The 17287-nt window shown below is 35.2% G+C and overlaps 1 protein-coding gene across 3 annotated transcripts in view; it reads left to right on the top strand.

Moving 5' to 3' along the window:
* Positions 1–2328: 2328 nt before the first annotated feature.
* Positions 2329–17287, top strand: part of LOC136027329 (heparanase-like) — a 50185-nt gene continuing 35226 nt past the window's right edge. Inside the window, exons 1-3 of one of the 3 annotated variants that reach the window (XM_065704465.1) lie at positions 2329–3823; positions 13901–14091; positions 16856–17029. In XM_065704465.1, coding sequence (XP_065560537.1) covers positions 3645–3823; positions 13901–14091; positions 16856–17029 — 544 coding nt within the window. In that variant the 5' untranslated portion in view covers positions 2329–3644. Of the gene's footprint in view, positions 3824–4883; positions 7079–13900; positions 14092–16855; positions 17030–17287 lie in introns of those variants that run through there. The other 2 variants (XM_065704463.1, XM_065704464.1) reach the window with 2 other exon arrangements.

Here is a 17287-nt window from a genome sequence, read left to right as displayed (position 1 = left end):
AACAAAAAAAAAAAACAAATGAACACACATCCGTGATCTTCTTTTCTGGCAAATAGTCCAAATTCCACATCTGTGCAGATAGGAGCTTGAAACCTCTACATTAGGGTTCTATAATATGCTGAATTTGATGGTGTGATTTTCATTATGATTATATACCTTTCCGAGGGTGTTTCTCCTTTTTTTCGAAAATGAGGCAAGTTTTTTCAGGCTCGTACCTTTTGATGTTTAAGACCTATCACGATGAAACTTATATGTTTGAATTCAGCATAAAAATTCAATATATTTGATGCATCTATTGTCATCAAAATTCTGTTTTTTAGAGTTTCATTTGTTATTGAGCCAGGTCACTCATTTCTTACAGTTTGTTACCACGAACTGTTTGACTACTGTTTGAGACTATCCCTCGTGTATTGAAATCGGACATTATAAGACAGTTGTCAGACGAATCTTCTATAACCACGAAGTTGGCTTCACATGGATCAGGTGCAAAAGTGTGTCGATAAGAGAAGAAGAGGAATTAGTTAGTCGAGTCGGGATAAGACATACAGGCCTTATACCGTGTGATAGATTGCACTCGAAGAACTGCAGCATATGCCTATCAATTCCTTGCTAGATAGATGGGGACTCTCCATTAAATTGAAGCTGAAGTCACCGAGAACCATAAACGGTATTCGGAGGTCTGATAGTAGACAATATATTTTAAAGTTTATTTAGGAAATCTGCTTTACTTGATGACGGAGGCGGATAAATTACAACAACTACCAGTTTATCATTATTGGGAATGAAACATTCTACAACACATCTCTCAAAACCAATTCAATACTTAGGGATAAAAATCTTCCCTTATTCGTGCTTGAAAACAATTTTTTAAAATCATCGCCAAAACCCTCACCTTTTTGTTTTCTATGCCAAAACCCTATAGGCAAGTGTGTATTCTCCTGATGAGCTCTTGTGTTGGGTTGTTGCCTCTGATTTATTTGTCTTTTTTTTCATATTTGGTAAATGACGACTTATACTTACTTACGACACGACTGCCTGTCCATGGATTATTCTTTATGGTTGATTGTGTATGGCTATGCTGTTTGACCTGTGTGATTGTATGGATGAGTAGGGTTAAGGCCTCATTCAAGTACTGATCTATATTAATTACTAATGTTGGAAAACAGTCTTCCTTTTCTCCTTCTGTCTTTTTTTATGTGTTTGTGCTGTTGCATTGGTGATTTCTTTTTTCATTATATGATTCTTGAAGGAACTTTTCAATTGCACCCTGTCCGATACTCCATCTGCGACAGTTCCAAAATGATATTATTCGTGTACCAATACTTTTAGGGACTGATTCGCCTGAGAGGAAGTATTTGTTGGGAGGGATAAGGAATTTATTGGGATTATCATTCTCATGACAAGCTAGAGGTGCTTGAAAACAGCAGTAAAGAGGATTGAATGTTTTTCAAATTCCTGAATCTTTTTCATTTTAATTCTCTGTTCGGAGGTATATAATAACATATAACACCGAAAATCAAACAAAATAAGAAAAGAAAAAGAAACACAACCCCAAAAAGAACCAAGAATATCATATTCATATTGGTCAACTGGTCTCCACTCAGAACCAATCTAATATATTATTCTCGCCAAAATCATCGATATAGCACAGCACAGGGGAACTATTTAGGAGTCCAAGCTTGAGAACCTTTCTGTTCAAGCTGATTTTTCTTCTTTATAAGAGGTTATTGAATATTTCGAACTGATTTGTAGACATCATATGTTGAGTATACCTTTGAGAAAATTTGGAAATTCTCAATATTGACTTTTTTTTTCCAAAAGCTTGGCATGCAAGTTTCTTAGTCGCTTGCAAAACCACGTATTTGTCGTTTATATTGTTAAATCTGAATTTGGTAAATTTATCATTTTATTCCGTGATCTGAAATTCACTTTGAAAATGCAAGTTCAACAATAGGTCACTAATTTTCTCAACACTCTCTTCTTTTGACAAACATTTTAAGTTCCATGTAGTAATATTATTTCATAGAATTTTCTAAAATTAATACTTTGTTTAGGAGTGGCCCGAGTCTAGAATTGTCAACAGACTTACTTGACGATAGGTCTTTTACCTCCTTATTTAGCTATGAGATAGAATTATCTGAGCTTGACTTAAGCTTAGTGTCCTGGAGGATACATTACTTATTTCAGATCTAATTTCTTCTATTTCGTTCCTTACACTTTTCGCGCCATCTTGAATAATTTTAACTGTAATTAAATCTGTTGTACACTAGCTACAAGGTTTTGAATTGATTCATGTATGGACATAGCACCAGTTGAGTTTTCACGAATCGATTTCAAGTCAATTTGTCTTTTCTTTCCTTTTCTTATCTCACAAATTAGTTAGCACTGGATAAGAAAATAATCAAAAGTTAATTGATTGCGTCACACAGGTGTTTTGTTCACTAAAAAATACTTAAATAAATCATGCAATATAATGTTGTCCGACCGAGAGCATTGAAGGAGCTATTACGACTGATTTTTTGTTGTTTTTTTTTCTGCGAGAAGAAAGATCACTAATGTGTGTTTATTTGTTTTTTGCTTTTTCCCCCTGGCGTGATCACAGTGAACCAAAGGTCCTAGAAGATCAGAAGAGGGCTAATTTTAACGAATACCAAAAGCTCTAGTGTCCTTCGAAATTGAAGCAAAACGGTTAGAGGACAACTAGCCTCCTTCCCGCAACCTTTTTTCCTCCAAAATCATCCAATAGAGATTTTCATATAGCAGTTTCGTTCAACATAGTTTCAGGGTTCAATGACTATGTCCTCAGGGATATAGTCACCAATGACTATGGCCCCCTATAGCCCCTTGAGAAAGGACTGTAAGCTATAAAATGTGTCCATTGTTTACATATATCGAGTATTTGCTATTGAAAAGCATATAGATGTTTTCAGGGTGGAGATTCTCTTTGAACGGGGAGATTTTTTCTAACTCAAAATAAAGAGCAGCATTACAAAATGAAACGAAATGAAATAATTTTGTAGATGAGGGGGCTAGAACCTCCTCGATAAATCCCTCTTTTCACTAACATTTTACTTTTGTCCTGTTTCTTTAAGGACGACTCTTAAAACACAAGGGGTGTTTGCTTAGATTAAAAACCTTTTTGAAGTACTTTAAAAAACTTTAGCATGAGGAGCGGGGGATTGTGGAGTAGGATTCCCATTCATATTCGGATTCATATATAATTTTGGTTAGTTTTGATTTTTGATGTTACTCCTTAATTTTAGTTTATAAAACTTGTTTTTTTGTGCTTTTTTTGTTTTTGTTTGATGACGACAAGAAAGAAAAATTCCAGAGTAACTGATAATAAGGGCCACAAGAAAACTAAGCGACAAATGTCATTGGTGACTTCAAAACTTTTAAAAGTTTTACTCTTGGAGTTACCCTGTTTAGTTTTTTCTTCTTGTAAATCTTAGATCCTCCATTAATTTCTTAGCATAGATGATTCTTGACTATTGTGGAGGAATGTTTCTTAGCAGCTTTGTCAAGTTTTTGGAAAAAGAGGTTTTACTTAGTTTCCTTGGTCCTGCAACTGCGTATTATGTACAAAAATCAATAGGAAACTTTCCTTTAAATTCTTTCGTCTTCTTACATATCAGTAATAAAGAATGTCTCGTTTATTCCTTGCCTTGTTTTTATTTCTGCTCATTAGAGAGAAATATGGCTATACAAATATTACATTGACAGTAAATTATGAAAAAATCTTGGCCGAAGTGCGGAAAGAGTTCTTAAGTGTGTCCTTGGATACTCATCTAATTCAACTGAATTGGGGAGGCTTAAACTTCGAGTAAGTACGGAAGAAAATACAGCGAGATACAAAGGCTTGAACAAATTTATCAAGGGCAGGAAACTAAAATACTTTATTTTTCAGAAAGTATCCCACCACATAATTTACACTTCGGAATATTCCTCCAGAAACTTCCCTCGAAATATTCCCCTATGGAAAATCCCCCTACAGGAAAATTATCCCACAATATTCCCCCACAGAAAAAAAATTCCCTGGGAAATTCTCTCTAGAGAATCCCCCCCTGAAAAATTCCCCCAGAAAATTCTCCCATACGCAAAATTGAGCGACCTGAGAGAAAGTACAAAATAGTACCTCAAAATGTCGATTAGACGCCCTAAAAGGCAACAAACGGACCAGTTATCAAAAACAGTTCTAGGATAGGGGCTGGTTGTTGTCCATTCTCTTTCGACTAAAAAAAGGACTAGTTCAAAGGTCTTATTCCCCTATCCAATGAGGATCCTCCAAAGTTGTGTGACCACGAGAGGGGTGTTGGAGATAAGAAAGTGGCATCCCCTCCTATACGGAATAAACTTCTTTCATTTCAGGGTTTAACGTTACTGTTGATTTTCATAATAACAGTATAGACAAGAAATATTCTAAAAACGTAAGAGGGATTACATATCAATTTCTACGTCATCTCCCTTTCTTAGAACTAATTCTGTATACACCTGAAGTCTCAATGATCTTTTGGCATTAAAATGCACCCATTGAGGCATCTGCCCTCTCCCTAACTACAAAACAGTCAGGGAACGCTTCTGCAGAGGTTTTAGGCTTTCATGTGTAAATAGTTAAAATTGTGTATTTTTTTTTTTTTACCAAAGATGGATTTTTTTTTTCCCAAGGATGATCGTACCGAATTAAGGCTATTAGAAGGTCGGGAGAAGGCTCATTCAAACATAAATTAAAAGTTAAATGGTCATTTGAAGTGACCAAACAGAATGGTGAGCAACTAGCCTCCTTTCCCTACCGTCCCCCCCAAGACATCCGAATAAAGTCTTAAGACAGAAATTTGGCTCAATCATAATTTAATGGTCCAATAAATATGTCTCTGGGGATGACATAACCTCCCTAGGGAGAATGCTCTAAGGAAACTTTTCAACCGAGTGGGGGGGGGGATTACCGGCACGATTTAAAAAAAAAAAATCAGAAATTGAAGTCCTTTTCAAATGAAATTATGGTAAAAAAAAAAATTATCCGACAATCCGCAAGAAATTTTCTGGGTGGAATTTTCAGCTAGAATGGAATTGTCATAGAGGAATTTCCCTGGAGAGGGAGGAGAGCATTTTTACGTGAAAACAACTTTCAATGGTGGAATTTTCCGTGGGTAAAGGAAATTTGAGGAATTTGTCATGGAGGGGGGAGCCGTATTTTCGATTTTTAAAAACGATCAAAAAATAAATTTAAAAAAAAGTTTCTTCGACCGAAAGTAGGAAGCATAACATTAGGTTATACAGAATTTGTTTACTCAGACAGGAAGAATGAGGTACATAGACAGGGAGTAGAACTCATGATGAATGAGAAAGCTGCTAAGTCTTGTTTAAACCGGGAACATATTAATAATATGAATACCAATCGTCCATTTTATGACTGAAAAGTTCAGAGTATCAGTTATAGTAGTATATGCCAACGTAGAGCCGACTGACGGAGATACTATTGATTCAGATGAATTTTACTTACAGTCACAGAAGCAAATAGACAGGGTCCTACGTAGAAATAAAGTGATTTCATTAGATTCTAAAGCCCATTTTGGCAGAAATAAGGATATATGGTATCCAAGCCTAGGTAAATTTGGTGTAGGAAAAGAAATCAGCAAGGGCTACAGACTGTTTCAATTTTGTAGGTATAACAATCTGGTTATAATAAATACGGTATTTGGTTATAAAATGGCCCACAAGTTAACATGGTACTCACGTGATGGTAAGACAGCAGACCTTATAGATTATGTTACTGTCGAAGACTGGCAGGATCAATACAAAATACTAGGGCATATATGAGTGCAGTCATTGATGTTAAAAATAAAGATCCCCATCTGGTAGTGTATAGGGTTAATTTAAATAGCGACGAAGACCACACTGCCTTTCCATCACAAACATCAAAAACAAGAAGAAAAATAGGGGATTCTTCTCGTAAAACTCTGGAGTGTTCACTAAAGGCCAATACACAAATTTAATTAAAAACGATCTTACAAAATATTTTAAAAGCTAGTAGACATTAACACAGAACCAGTTACCAAAAGACGTTTGAGGTTAGCCACCAAAAAGGCAAGATTAGCCACGAAAACATGTTTTTAATTATTTTTCTTTCATTTCATTGAATTGCCTGGTTTCGCTTCATTTTTATTTATTAGTTCTGGTTGAACTTCATTGAAGTAAGGATGCTGGGACTGTTTTAAAATTTTCGTTTTAGTTTTACTGGTCATATATTATTGTAAGTCTCTTTTCTTTGATATATTTATGTTTCGCTGAGATGATGTTTGCTCAAATTAGAGCTCCGCTGTCTTACAAAAAGAATTCCCGATTGTTCTTCTGGTTTTTGAGGGTTAATTTAAAGTTGAAATTTTGGAAGAGTAACTACTTTCTGGGAAGTTATGATGTTAGTAGACTCCAGGATGAGAGTTTGAGAGAAATTTTTCAGGAACAGCTGAAGACTGAACTGGAGAGTTTAAAATTTGACAATGAGGAAGATGGATGGATTTATTTTAGGAACACAATTTGTGAAGTTGCTGATGGTGTCTTAAGGAAGAAAGTTAGGACTGCAGCTAGGAATTAGTGAAAGAGTTTTGTCTTAATTAGTGAAGAGAAGGGGCTTGTACAAGAATTATCTCACTGGTAGATTAAATGAAAACAAAAGGAATGAAAAGAAAGTGGAAAAAGCATTAAAAGATGAACTGATGAGGTGTAAAGTGGATTCCAAGGATAAAAATGCTGAGGATTTGGAAGATGCAGCTATACGGCTTACTAGTAAAATATTTAACTACCGTGTTAATAAATTGAGTGAGAGTAGTCAATCTAGACCTGTCCCAGTTAAAGATAAGAACGTGGCCACAATTATTGATAAGCATAAGAGTTAAAGAGAGGTGGGTAGAACCTTTTGAGAATGTGCTAGACCAAGATAGAGTTACGGGAAAATATAAAGAAGAAAAAGAAAAAGTTCGGGGTACCTTGGATGAGAAGAAAGATTTGTTTTGTGAAGAAGAATTAGCTACGGTACTAAAAGGATTAAGAAAATAATAAGGCTCCATGTGCTGATATTGTGGTAAATGAGTTTCTTAAATATGGCTGATCTGAGGTTAGAAATACGTTACTGAAGATTATGAATATAGTTTTTGAAAAAGGGGAAGTACCTAGTGATTTTGGGAAAGCTTAATTAGACCACTGTATAAGAAAAGTGATAAGAGAGCATGGTAAATACCTAGGCATTAGTCTGGTCTGCGTAGATAGCAAATTACATAGTAATAAGATACTTTTTAGACTGAGAGATGCTGTAGAAAAAGTTTTAACAGAAGAACACTGCTGTTTTAGAAAATGTATTACATATTGCCAAAGATTGTCCTTTCGTTCAACCTTCTAGGACTAAACGGAAAGCAGGTCACCCGGGAATGGGTTGGGGAGGATGTCATAAGGATTTGAAGGAAATGCGAGCTTCCTAGGAGGGTGCACAGAGGGAGGCTTTGAATAGATTGGGATGGAGGAGGAGTTTGCGTAGCCGTGTTGGCCTCAGGCGGTTTGGTGCTGCGGTGAGTTGTTAGTAGCAATAGTAGTAGCATTGAATATTATAAATATCTTGATAATAAATCCTAAATTATCGAAAACATCACAATGCCGGCCCGGAAACTGTACGGTTTCCGCCAATTTTTATGCGGAGATCTTACGGCGGAATTATCCGGGGGTTATTTTCTGCGTGTTTTGATTCCTGCGAAATAATTTCCACGAAACGGGGCATTTCTGGATTGATCGCGAAACTGATTTGAGATTAATGTCTTATTATATGAAAGAGTTCTCAAGAGAATTTTTCAGGCTGAATCGTCCGCAAGAAATTTTACAGGGAGGGGAGATTCTCAGTGAGGATGGAACTGTCTGGAAGGAATTGGACGGGGGGGGGGGTACTTTACGTTAGATGAAATTTTACCGAAAGAGATTTTTGTTACGGGGAGGATTACCCCCTTCCACATATGAAGGATGTCCCCCCTCCTTAATACCTTGCTATTTACGCTAAAGTTTGACAGTTTGTCGCCATTTTTTAAGAACGTTTACTGAAACAGAGGTTTTTTTCAATTAGAATCGGAAGCTTTTTTAAAAGTGCTAACAGCTTTAGCGTAAAGAGTAGGGGTTATGAGAAGGGGACAGCCCATCATATAAGGAATTCTTCAAAATTAATTTGCAAATTTTGATTTGATTTTTCATGTACGGTGAGCCACTTTCGAATCTACACTAATTGAAAACGTTCAGAAATTAAATAAAAACAAAACAAGTTTTTTAACTGAAAGTCACAAGCAACATTAGAACTTAAAACGAACAGAAATTATTCCATATATTAAAAGGGGTTATCCCATCCTCAACACCTTTATGCTAAATTTTTTATTGTTTTAAAAAGTAGAGCTCTGACAAAGAGTAAAACTTTAGTGTAAAGAGTGAGGCGTTGAGGAGGGAACAACATCTTTCATACATGGAATAATTTCTGTTCGTTTTAAGTTTGAGTGTCGTTCCTTACTTTCAGTTGACAAAACTTGTTTTTTCATTTAGCTCAAAAAAGAAAAGCCTATTGCCTATTGCTTAAACATAGCATTTGGTATTAGGAAGTAAACAGACATTTTTTGGGAGACGAATTTTCTCTGGGGGAGTTTTCAGTTGCTGGATGTTGGGGGTGCCCCCTCTTAAATACTTAGCTCTTTACGCTAAACTATGATATAGTATTCCAATCCTTGACGATCAAAGAATGAAACACAAGGTTCGTTAAATTAGAATAAGACAGCCTTTTGAACATTCTGAATAACTTTAGCATGAAGAGCGAGGTATTGTTGAGGGGGTATCTCCCCATATTGTAATAATTTCTGTTCGATTAAGTTTTAATGTTGATCCTTACTTTCAGTTGAAAGAACCTGTTTTTTTGCTAAATCACTCATAGGCACAAACAATTCTCACAGGAAAGCATTGAAATGCCTCTGATTTTGAATAGCTGAGAATAGCCAAAAGTTTATTCTTTGTTTATCTGGAGGTTGAGCCCGTGTAATTTCTAATCTAGATTTTTGTAGTAAGCTTTCATATTATTATAGGTTTTGAAAAAAATAAGCAAAATGCTGTGTAATAACAATTTTTGTTATTGAACTTTGGTAAAACGAAGAATTAATCAATTTGAGCAAAAAATGATCGGAGGAATCGAAATCATTATAACAAATATAGAAAGTTAAAACATCAATTTATAGTCTAGTCAAATTATCGCTCAATACTTTTAATTTAAAACGAAACATTTCATCGAAAAACTCATCTAATCAAACAGTTCGTTGTAACGAACTGTAGTAAGGAGCGACCCGGCTCAATAGTAACCAAAACTCTAAAAAATGGAATTTTGATACCAATAGCTACATCAAAAGAATCGCATTTTAATGCTGGTTTTAAATATATAAGTTTCATCAAGTTTAGTCTTACCCATCAAAAGTTACGAGCCTGAGAAAATTTGCGCTATTTTAGAAAATAGGGGGAAACGCCCCTTAAAAGTAATAGAATCTTAACGAAAATCACACCATCAGATTCAGCGTATTAGAGAACCCTACTGTAGAAGTTTCGAGCTCCTATCTACAAAAATGTGGAATTTTGCATTTTTTGCCAGAAGGCAGATCACGGATGCGTGTTTATTTTTTTATTTTTATTTTTTTCCAGGGGTGATCGTATCGACCCAGTTGTCCTAGAATGTTGCAAGAGGGCTCATTCTAACGGAAATGAAAAGTTCTAGTGCCCGTTTTAAGTGACCAAAAACGTTGGAGGGCACCTAGGGCCCCTCCCACGCTAATTATTTTCCCAAAGTCAACGGATCAAAATTCTGAGATAGCCATTTTATTCAGCGTAGTCGAAAAACCTTATAACTATGTCTTTGGGGACGACTTACTCCCCCACAGTCCCCGTGGGAGGGGCAACAAGTTACAAACTTTGACCTGTGCTTACATATAGTAATGGTTATTGGGAAGTATACAGGCGTTTTCAGGAGGATTTTTTTGGTTTGGGGGAGGGGTTGAGAAGAGGGGGATATGCTGGGGGAACTTTCCTTCGAGAATTTGTAATAGGAGAAGAAAATTTCCATGAAGGGAGAGCAGGATTTACTAGCATTATTTAAAAAAAAAAAAAATTAAAAAATAAAAGTGAAAAAGCTTTTTCAGCTGGAAGTAAGGAACAGCAATAAAACTTAAAACAAACAGAAATTATTACCCATATGAGGGGCTCACCTCCTTCTAATACCTCGCTCTTTACGCTAACGTATTTTCGGTAATTTCAACTACTTATTCTACGGCTTTTGTGATTCAGGGGGTCATTCTTAATGAATTGGGATAGAATTTAAGCTTTAGTGTAAAGAGCGAGGTACTGACGATGGGGCGAATCCCCTCATATATGTAATAAAAACATGAGAATACAAAAGTTCTTTACTTAAGCTAATTTATAAGTTACGTAAATCTTTTACCAATAAAAAGATTCGTAAAAAATTAAAAGTTCTAGTTGCCTTTTTAATTTACCAAAAAATCGGGGGGCAACTAGGCTTCGTCCCCCGCTCTTATTTTCTCAAAATCAATCGATCAAAATTATGAGAAAGCCATTGAGCCAAAAAAAATATGCAAATTTCGTTTTGATTATTCCTCTGCTGAGAGCCAAAATCAAAACATGCATTGATTCAAAAACGTTCAGAAATTAAATAAAAAAAACAAGTTTTTTCAACTGAAAGTAAGGAGTGACATCAAAACTTAAAACGCACAGAAATTACTTCGTATATGAAAGAGGCTGCTTCCTCATCAACGCCCCGCTCTTTACGCTAAAGTTTTTTACTGTTTTAGAAAGAAGAATTGAGAGAAAGAGTCAAACTTTAGCGTAAAGAGCGGGGCGTTGATGAGGAAGCAGCATCTTTCATATACGAAGTAATTTCTGTGCGTTTTAAGTTTTGATGTCACTCCTTACTTTCAGTTGAAAAAACTTGTTTTTTTATTTAATAACGAACTAGAAGCAAAACAGTGATTCGCTTTGGATGCGTGAGCTAATTGCCTATAGGCAGTTAAATTGCCTCTTCATGGCCTTTGTCAACGTAGCGTTAATCAGCGATGCAAGGGTAGAATATGATGTAAATTATGCAAATAATGTAGATAATTTTCCTGATGTTCTGATAATAACTGATATAAAGAAAGAGGTCGTCCCTTCCTCAACCCCTTGCTCTTTACGCTAATTTTTTGTTTGTTTTCAAAGCAAGTTCCGACAAAGAGTCAAACTTTAGCGGAAAGAGCGAGGTGCTGAGGAGAGACAGCCCCTATCATAAACGGAATAATTTCTGTTTGTTTTAATGTCGCTCCTTACTTTCAGTTAAAAAACTTCTTTTTATATTTAATGCTATTATAAACCGAAGACTGGAAGGATCGAAACAAGACACTAGGGTATTATAATAGTATTGTTACTGATATTAAAAGTTAAGACTGCTATCTAGTAGTGTCCAGGGCTAATTAAAAGCTAAAATTTATGAAAGGTAATTTCCTTCCTGGAAGGTATGTCCTTGGTAGACTCCACGACTAGAATTTAAGAAAAAACTTTCCAGGAACAGTTGAATCAATCTGGAGTGGGTAAAATTTAAAAAGGTAGAAGATGGATAGAATGAAGAAAATGAAGATGAAATTTCGCCTAACATCTCCCTTTTTGGCCATCCATCTAGGACCAAACAAAAATCAGCTTTTCTCCGAATACAATAAAGGAGGCTCTAAGAAAGGACTTGATGGACAATTCTTCTTTAGTGGAACTTCTTTAGAGGTTGTAAAGAGGGGGCTTTGAAAGGATTAGGTTGGAGGAGGAGGAGCGTGCTAAGCTCTAAGAGCATCAGTCCGCTTGGTGCTATGACTAGTATTATTTGTAGTTTCATGCTTTTATTCAAATGTTCATCTTTTATAATTTATGTTATTTTGTTTTCTAATTTACAGTTACGTTCAGAATTCAAAAATGTTTCCTTTTCAATTCCATCCAGCTCAAGATGATTCAAGATTACCTTTAAGATTCATATGACCTAAAAATGTCGCATTTAAATTGGCATATGTTCCCCCGACTAACAGTTTTGGATTCTTTTTTCTTCCTTTTTTTTAAAGCAATTATTAAGCCGTCAGACAAACGAAGTTTGCTAGTTTGATTATTATTGATGTGTCGTTAAGATTATCTTAACGATTATCTTAATCATCTCTACTTTGTAAATCATGAAGGTTCACTTATGTAGGATTGAGCAGATTATTGATCTATTAAATAAATAAAAAAAAAAGTTTTTCCAACTGAAAGTAAGGAGCAAAATTAAAACTCAAAACAAACATAAATTATTATGCATATGGGGGGTTCTCCCCTTGGAAATACCTCGCTCTTTATGCTATAGTATTTTCAGTACTTTCAAATGAACTGTTTATTCTAATTAAACGGCCTTTGTGATTCAGGGTTCGAAAAGTTCGAAAATTCAAACTTTAGCGTAAAGAGCGAGGTATTGACGAGGGGACAAACCCCCTCGTATGCGTAATAATTTCTCTTCGTTTTAAGTTTTAACTTGTTTTCTATTTAATTTCTGATGCTTTTTAAATAATACTCTGAAGACCAGCGCCTCTTTCGCAGGAAATTCTCTCCCCCCATGAAAAATTCCTTCATGGAAAGATCCTACCACGTAACCCCTTACTTACAGTTCGTTATCATGAACTGTTTCTGATCTGATATCGTTTTTAATTTGATCCGACTGACTTTTTCATCTAATATCGAAAGTAAAGGCGTTGCCACTTTAAAATTTTCACAAACTCAATTTTCAGGGATATAATTCAACCTTTTACAAGTCTTTCAATGTTCCTTTTAAGTAGTATTAACGGTAAAATTACATAATTAAACCTGAAGTTAGCAATTCCTGAATAATTTTGACTTAATCATAAGCTCTTTTCTTCTGGCCATCTTAAGTGTCCTAGCTGACATCCTATTTACACTTTTTTGTATTTATCTTCAATTATTTAAATGAAAGATCCTTGGACTAATCCAATTAATTATATTTTTAAACATGGTAATTAGCTGTAATGCAACATCACTGTTTCTTCTTTTATCCTCTCATCTTCTCAGTAAAAATTGGAACCATCGCTAGATCGTTAATTTATATACCAGCGCCACTGAGTGGCCATTCAGATAAATTTGGTAAACATATTGAGGTCTTAAAGTGAATTCTTTTAGTTATGTGATTTTATTTGCAAACAAAAGCATGATGGTCAGATTTTTATATTTAATTGACATAAGTTTGTTTGCTTTTCCTTCATTCACTCTTTTACATTTAAAGACAGATCTTTTCAACATGGACCACAAATAATTGGAAACTCCCACTAGATAGTGCAATTACGTAGGTTGTTGCTTTCAGCCTGTGAAAATAAATTTCGAGCACAATTAAAGCCATAATTGTACAAAGTTAAGTTTAGAAGAGTGGTGCATAGAGGAACCAAGAGTCAAATATGGGAAGAAGTTTTCTTTAGCCCCAAGTAAAGGCGATATATTTCAATTTTTCTATTGATATATTTTAATATTTGCATTGATTGCAGATAACGAAATAACAATCAGGTTCAGCTCTGTCTAACAATCAGTCTGCCAAATAACATATGGTACCTTGAAACTTTCTTTTAGTCTTATTTATGTCCAGGTCAAACTAGAGAAAATATTTTAGATAGTTAGTTTCTTTGTTTAAATACAACTCAAGTTTAAGTTTATGCTCAATTTAATATACTAAAAATATATCCTCAATTTAATATACTAAAAATATATTGATCATGTTATCGTGTTTTTATTTTAGCATTGTTATATTTTTTTTTTATTTATATATCTTTAACTATCCGTCTGCCAGGAATCAGCGAGTGCAAAGATACGCAAGAAATTTAGCTCCTGCAATTCTTCGTGTCGGTGGAACATCTGCTGATTCTTTGTACTTTAAGCCTGCTTTTGGAAAAGAACTAGCTTCAAAAAATATTTTGCCCTGCTATGATCCTTGCAATTGTGATATGGATTATAAAACTGTGGAGACTTTCAATATGACAGGTTGGTTTTTCTGTTTCTTTCTGTTATGAAAAATTGGAAAAGCCTTCATCAATAGCTCTGTACCTTACTGAACCTATTGACTCAAAATAGCATCTGAGAGTTTAGATTCTCTTATCAAACAGTTCGTGGCAAACATTTCGCTCTACCTGGGTGAACAATCGAACAGTTCGTGGTAACAAACTGTAGTAAGGAGCGACCCGGCTCAATAGTAACCAAAACTCTAAAAAATGGAATTTTGATACCAATAGCTACATAAAAAGAATTGCATTTTAATGCTGGTTTCAAATATGTTATTTTCATCAAGTTTAGTCTTACCCATCAAAAGTTACGAGCCCGAGAAAATTTGCTTCATTTTAGAAAATAGGGGGAAACACCCCCTAAAAGTCATAGAATCTAAACGAAAATCACTCAATCAGATTCAGCGTATCCGAGAACCCTGTTGTAGAAGTTTTAAGCTCCTATCTACAAAAATGTGGAATTTTGTATTTTTTGCCAGAAGGCAGATCACGGATGCGTGTTTATTTCTTTGTTTGTTTTTTGTTTGTTTTTTTCCCCAGGGGTGATCGTATCGACCCAGTTGTGAGAGGGCTCATTTTAATGGAAATGGAAAGTTCTAGTGCCCTTTTTAAGTGACCAAAAATATTGGAGGCACCTAGGCCCCCCCAACACTAATTATTTTCCCAAAGTCAACGGATGAAAATTCTGAGATAGCCATTTTATTCAACGTAGTCGAAAAACTTTCTAACTACGTCTTTGGGGACGACTTACTCCCCCACAGTCCCCGTGAGAGGGGCTACAAGTTACAAACTTTGACCAGTGCTTACATACAGCAATGGTTATTGGGAAGTGTACAGACGTTTTCAGGGGGTATTTTTTGGTTGGGGGAGGGGTTGAGAAGAGGGGATATTTTGGGGGAACTTTCCATCGAGGAATTCATGATGGGGGAAGAAAATTTCAATGGAGGGTGCGCAGGATTTTCTAGCATTATTTAAAAAAAAAAACAATGAAAAAAAAATATGAAAAAGTTTTTCTCTGGAAGCAAGGAGCAATATTAAAACTTAAAATGAACAGAGATTATTACGCATATGAGGGGCTCGCCTCCTCCTAATACCTCGCTCTTTACGCTAAAGTATTTTTAGTAATTTCAACTATTTATTCTTTTGTAATTCAGGGGTCATTTTTAATGAATTGAGACAACATTTAAGCTTCAGTGTAAAGAGACAGCCATTTAGCCAAAAAACTATGAGACAGCCATTTAGCCAAAAAATAAATATGCTAATTTCGTTTTAATTATTCCTCTGTGGAAAGCCAAAATTAAAACATGCATTGATTCAAAAACGTTCAGAAATTAAATAAAAAAAACAAGTATTTTTAAATGAAAGTAAGGAGCGACATTAAAACGAACAGAAATTACTTCGTATACGAAAGGGGCTGCTTCGTTATCAACGCCCCGCTCTTTACGCTAAAGTTTTGACTGTTTTGAAAAGAAGAATTGAGAGAAAGAGTCAAACTTTAACGTAAAGAGCGGGGCGTTGATGAGGAAGCAGCCCCTTTCTTATATGAAGTAATTTCTGTTCTTTTTAAGTTTTAACGTCGCTCCTTACTTTCAGTTTTAAAAAAAACTTGTTTTTTTTACTTAATTTACTGCTATAGAGATCTGTGCATTTCAAACGTACAAAGGAATATATTTTAAACATTCCAAAATACCCATTAGCCTTAGGTCTATGATGCATATCATGATAAATATTGGTCTACTATGCTCATTTCTGAGAAACGCAAGAACACATTAGACAAATTAAACAAAAAAAGCAAACTTTAGGATTTTTACTGTCTAGTAAAAAGAGTGATATGGGCACAATGTATTATTTATCTATTCCTAGCTATCTGAGTGGAAAAAAAAACGGAGAAAAAAGATGCCGTCGATGCAAGATATGTTAGATCAATCCAATTTTCTGATTTTTCAAGCCGACATATTTTCTTTGTTGTTCATATCAAGAGAATGTGCGTTTACTAAGTAGAAGTTTCGGACACGGCGGTTCTAATAATGTTCTTAGTTTGTTGATCTGGCTCTATTTTTAGGAGTTATAGGCTATTGTAGTTTTTACTATGGGGTGTGATTGTCTCTGACTAGGTTTCTAGCTGTTGCTGTAACCCAGATATTGCAAATGTGCCCTTTTTCTAGATGCACAGAGTACATTTGGATATAGTTCAAAATTCCCCCTCAACATTTCCTGAAAGTTTCCACTAAACTTTGGCTGTTGAAAACAAAATATCTTTTTCAAAAATTAAAACGGACGTATCTGGGGCATTAGATGGGGCAGTCAGAAAAAGAGGGTGTGGTAAGGGGGCCAGGTGCCCTGCAAATTCTTTTGACTCTAGAAAAGAGCACTGAGACCTTCACTTTATAATTGAATAAGCCCACTAGAAAGTTTCTACAGCTTTTTCCATTCGGAGTGTTGTAGCGGAAAAAGTAACACACTAAAGTAACACATGCCTTTCCCAACTTACGCAGTAGTATTGCACCACCCATTATATTTTATTAGAGCAATATTTATAGGGAGAGGGAGGATTTTTCAACGCACCTAAAAAGCAAAAGTTGTCCGTGGGAAGGTGGAATAGAGAGAATCACTTAAAAAAAAAAATATTCTTATGGTTTGTTTTAGTGATTTTGATAATAAAAAAGACTGCGCACAATATTATGACTATGTCGACTGTACAATATTATGACATTCTTAAACCATGTTTCAATTTAGTTCTTTTTCAGCTCGTCAATGGCATCAGTTAGCTAATTTTGCACAACGAGTTGGGTGGACTCTTCTATTTGACCTGAATGTTTTGGACAGACATAATGGCTCATGGACTGGAAAAAATGCAGAACTCCTTTTTGATTACGCAAGCAGAAAAAGTGTTGGGCCTGTGTATTGGCAGCTTGGAAACGGTACGAAAATTCTTATTGTTCATGGTTGCAACTTTAGCTGCAAACTAGTAAACATGCCATGGTGGCCTGAAGTTTGAAAAAGTATTTAAAACCACTGGCACCACTGGAAGAATCGCTATTTGTTTGATGTCCAATAAATTTGTAGCTATCGAAAATCTGGTGTGTAAATTGCTGGCTTCAGTTTTCTGGAAATTTAATACAGTAACGTAAATAGCACGATAGCATACATGATAGGTACCGATGGGATCCATACCTAAT

This window comes from Artemia franciscana, chromosome 5 (assembly GCF_032884065.1).
Source record: "Artemia franciscana chromosome 5, ASM3288406v1, whole genome shotgun sequence".
NCBI classification, from domain to species: domain Eukaryota; kingdom Metazoa; phylum Arthropoda; class Branchiopoda; order Anostraca; family Artemiidae; genus Artemia; species Artemia franciscana.
This window is presented reverse-complemented; position numbering and strand designations above follow the sequence as displayed.